Genomic DNA, 2,247 nt, shown 5'->3' on the forward strand with positions numbered 1-2,247 from the left:
CTGCTGCTGCTGCTGCTGCTGCTGCTGCTGCTGCTGTGCTGCTGCTGTGCTGCTGCTGCTGCTGCTGCTGCTGCTGCTGCTGCTGCTGCTGCTGCTGCTGCTGTTGCTGCTGCTGCTGCTGCTACATAGGTCCAACCGCGTGCTGCTGAAACTGGTCGAGGTGCCTGGAGATCTCGCGGTGCAGTTGCTCGGGTACAACGCCGACAGAGCTGAAGAGCGACCTGAGTACATTGAGCTCCTCGTTGAGCAGCTCGATCCGTTTCTTCAGCAAATCGTTATCTTTCACCAGTAGCTTGACTTTCTCCTCGGTTTCACGCGATCGCACCTTCGCCTTTTCGCGACTCTTCCTCACGGCGATGTTATTTCTCTCCCGCCGTCGCCTGTACTCGTCACTTGCCTTGTCGATAGCCTTGGTTTGTTTTCTGGCGACGTTCGCATTGGTGTGATGCTGATGGGCCATTACCGGCCCCTTCATGGGGCCACCCCGCGGTGGCGGCTGATGAACCGGCGCACCTGGATGACCGCCTGGTATCGTCGACGGCGTCAAAGTGGTGAAGGTCTGGCCACCATTGGCGAATGGATTATTCGTCACCGGGCTGTAACCGGTGGGTGGATACTGAGGGCAGTGACGTCTATAGTCCGCCGGGTCCAATGGTTCTTCCTTGATGCTAGGTGACTCTGAACTCGAGCTGTTACTATCGCTGCAGCTATTGCTGCTCTGGTGATAGGTCGCTCCGCTGTGCACCGGTTGCGGCATGTAGGCGAGCGTCGTGCGGGGATAACCGCCCGTCCTCACATGTTTCATAGCGTTATTGTTGGGACCAAGCATATCCAGTATATTATCGCTGAATTGATTGTCGTCGATCAAATTTTGAAGATCCAGCGAAATTTCTGGAGCGTTGAGATCAGTAAGCTCGCCAGCAGCGGCGCAATGCTCGGCGTATTGCTGATGTAAGCTCGCCTTGCTGCCGGAGACCTGTTTCACCACCGCGCTATTTTGCTGCTGATGGTTGTGATTGTGGTTGATCTGCAGCGCGGAATTGTTGTTGTTCGCCGCAGCGTTATTGTTCTGGTTGCTGGTATTGTTGTTGAGCACCTGGGACTTCTTCAAATCAGCCGTGCCCTGGGCCTGGGCCTGATGGGCCGTCGAATCGTACATGACTGGTGACTCCATCGCTCACTCGCACATCACAAATGGGAATCCTTACTTCGCGACTTCACCGCGACCACCTGTATACGTTCGTCCGTTTGTACGCAGAAACGTCTTTGTGTCCGTCTCAGTTCTATTTAGTTATCTCTCCCTCTCCTTCGGCCGTCGTAGCGCGTACTACGTCGTCTAAGACGAGCCGGTAGGAGATGAGGAGAGTATTTATTACTTTCCGGTGAGTATTTATCGCCGTCACGCCGTCACCGCCGCGCCACGCCGTGGACAACAAACAACAAACGGATCTCGTTTTACTCAAAAGCGCGCGCGTCGTGGTTTTTGACACTGTTCCAAATACTTACTTAATGATCCCCGGATTATATATTCCGAGATTTCGAGGACAACGGTAACACGTTCCCGTCTTGACGAGGTTGTCTGCAGACTCCGCGTCAACGCGCGTTCGTTCAGTCTTATAGACGCCTACGCGCACAGCCGTACATTCCTGTGTACGCTCGTTGTCTCTCGCACTCGGTATACACACGGAAGGACCGCTACGTAGGAGACTCGAGAATACGGGAACTCAATGCGACAACAACAAACTCACTTGAGAGTTGGCGCGCAACTGAGCGCCGCAGCGGCATGTCGCAAGCTTTCAATGTGGATTGTGGCTTGTGGCGCACGCCGCGAGTAACTCCGAGAGCTCAATGCGCTTGCGCCCGCGACGTTGCGCGTTGCGCTTCCCTCCGCTCGTTCCGCTCCGTGCTTTACCTCCTCTCGCGAACGGTCCTCTCTCGGAGGGACTGACTGTGGACTCGGAGCTCGGAGCGTCCACCGCGCTCCTCGCTTCTCCTCCGCTTCTCCCGTCTCGTCCCGTCTCGTCCCGTCTCGACGCGGCACAGCGTTCGCTCACGAGTACACGAGTTGCCTTCCACTTCTCCCCGCTTCTTGTTCTCCTCCGCGGGCCCCATTTTCCTTCTCCCTCCCTCTCTCTCTCTCTCTCTCTCTCTCTCTCTCTCTCTCTACTNTCTCTCTCTCTACTCTCTCTCTCTCTTACTCTCTCTACTCTCTCTCTACGTTACTACTACTTACTTACTTACTTACTA

At 55.4% G+C, this 2,247-nt stretch overlaps 1 protein-coding gene across 1 annotated transcript; it reads right to left on the bottom strand.

Moving 5' to 3' along the window:
* Positions 1 to 121: 121 nt before the first annotated feature.
* Positions 122 to 1,174, bottom strand: LOC105621533 (CCAAT/enhancer-binding protein). The gene has a single exon (XM_012203006.1). It carries the CDS (start codon positions 1,172 to 1,174, stop codon positions 122 to 124), a length of 1,053 nt encoding a protein of 350 aa, XP_012058396.1.
* Between the last annotated feature and the right edge of the window lie 1,073 nt (positions 1,175 to 2,247).

The sequence above is a fragment of the Atta cephalotes genome, assembly GCF_000143395.1.
Source record: "Atta cephalotes unplaced genomic scaffold scaffold00034, whole genome shotgun sequence".
Lineage (NCBI taxonomy): Eukaryota > Metazoa > Arthropoda > Insecta > Hymenoptera > Formicidae > Atta > Atta cephalotes.